This window comes from Cephus cinctus, unplaced genomic scaffold (genome assembly GCF_000341935.2).
Source record: "Cephus cinctus unplaced genomic scaffold, Ccin1 Ccin1_scaffold3443, whole genome shotgun sequence".
NCBI classification, from domain to species: Eukaryota; Metazoa; Arthropoda; class Insecta; order Hymenoptera; family Cephidae; genus Cephus; species Cephus cinctus.
In genome coordinates this window covers 1-1,218 of record NW_014334607.1, presented here as the reverse complement: position 1 = coordinate 1,218, position 1,218 = coordinate 1, and the positions used below count along the sequence as shown (strand labels likewise).

Genomic DNA, 1,218 nt, shown 5'->3' with positions numbered 1-1,218 from the left:
AAAGTTCTGAAAAATCCATTGCTGCTGTCGGATATATCCAGCACGACAACGACGAACATCTTGTAAAATTTCAAAGAATAAATATCATAACGTTTGCATGCTTATACGGCAGTGCGGAATGTAGATCCAATGCAACTGCAATACTGGCTGCATATTTAGAAGATCCAATTGCAAACCCGTAAGTTTTGACGTGATCTGTATAAGGATTTAATTCCACAAAAGTTTTGTAACATTATCCATTTTAGGATATCGCCTCTTTTGAGAGATTGGGTTTTTTCTTCTGGAATTAAGAATGCAAATGCAAGTATCTGGAACATGGTTTTAGATCTTTACGCCAAGAGCCCTTCTCTCACAGTAATTAATTATCTTGGTCTTTCGGAAGACGAAGAAATCTTGACAAACTACATGTCACTGGCAACAACAGAAAATTCGACGATACTCAAGGAGCATGCATCTGATGCGTTCGCGTCCGTTTATAATAACAGGGCTGATAAAGTAAACTTCGCCTTGGACTACCTCATCGACAATTTCGACAAATTATATGCATTGTAATTAATTGTTTACGCTGTACTTTTTTGATTTCTGTAAATAGAATTACATAAGCACAAATTGTTTACTTGTTGCAGCTGGGACCAACCAACAGATAAAATGATTGGGCATATTTCTGCGATTAGTACCCTCCTAACAACAAGAGAACAACTCGCGAAGGTTTTTATCATCAACTGTTATACTATTACACAACCAGTCATTTGATGTACAGCATACTATGCATCACTTATTCTTTTTGTTTATTACTTTCAGTTAAAAGCTTTGGTCGGAAAGCACAGTGATGTATTCGGATCTGATGGGCAAACTGCAATCGCCACTACAGAATCTAACGTTAAATGGGCTGAAACTTACGAACCAGTTTTCTACAAATGGTTTACTAATTTCTACAAGCTGTAAGACCAAGAAGCTACTTCCGTTGTCGCTGTTAACGTTGACCAACAGCACGGCACATTATCACCTACCACCACACCGTGCATCATGCGTAAAGAAATTTTTCCAAAGTTCTGAGTAGAGCGCAGCGATTTTCCTCAGAAACTTCAGTTTACGCTATTTTGGGTTTGACCTATTATCCTCGCCATGATTTGTCAATTTGCACGTACTATCATAACAAGATACTTGTAAGGAATTTCTTGAACCTGTTGATACTTTAAAATTTGCAGTGACGATTAC

General features: G+C 37.6%; 1 protein-coding gene across 1 annotated transcript; it reads left to right on the top strand.

Annotated features, from left to right (window-relative positions):
• Nucleotides 1-6: 6 nt before the first annotated feature.
• Nucleotides 7-1,210, top strand: LOC107274625. Its single transcript, XM_015753901.1, has 4 exons — nucleotides 7-178; nucleotides 246-548; nucleotides 627-708; nucleotides 802-1,210. Exons 2-4 carry the CDS (start codon nucleotides 316-318, stop codon nucleotides 943-945), a joined length of 459 nt encoding a protein of 152 aa, XP_015609387.1. The 5' UTR covers nucleotides 7-178; nucleotides 246-315; the 3' UTR covers nucleotides 946-1,210.
• Nucleotides 1,211-1,218: the final 8 nt, after the last annotated feature.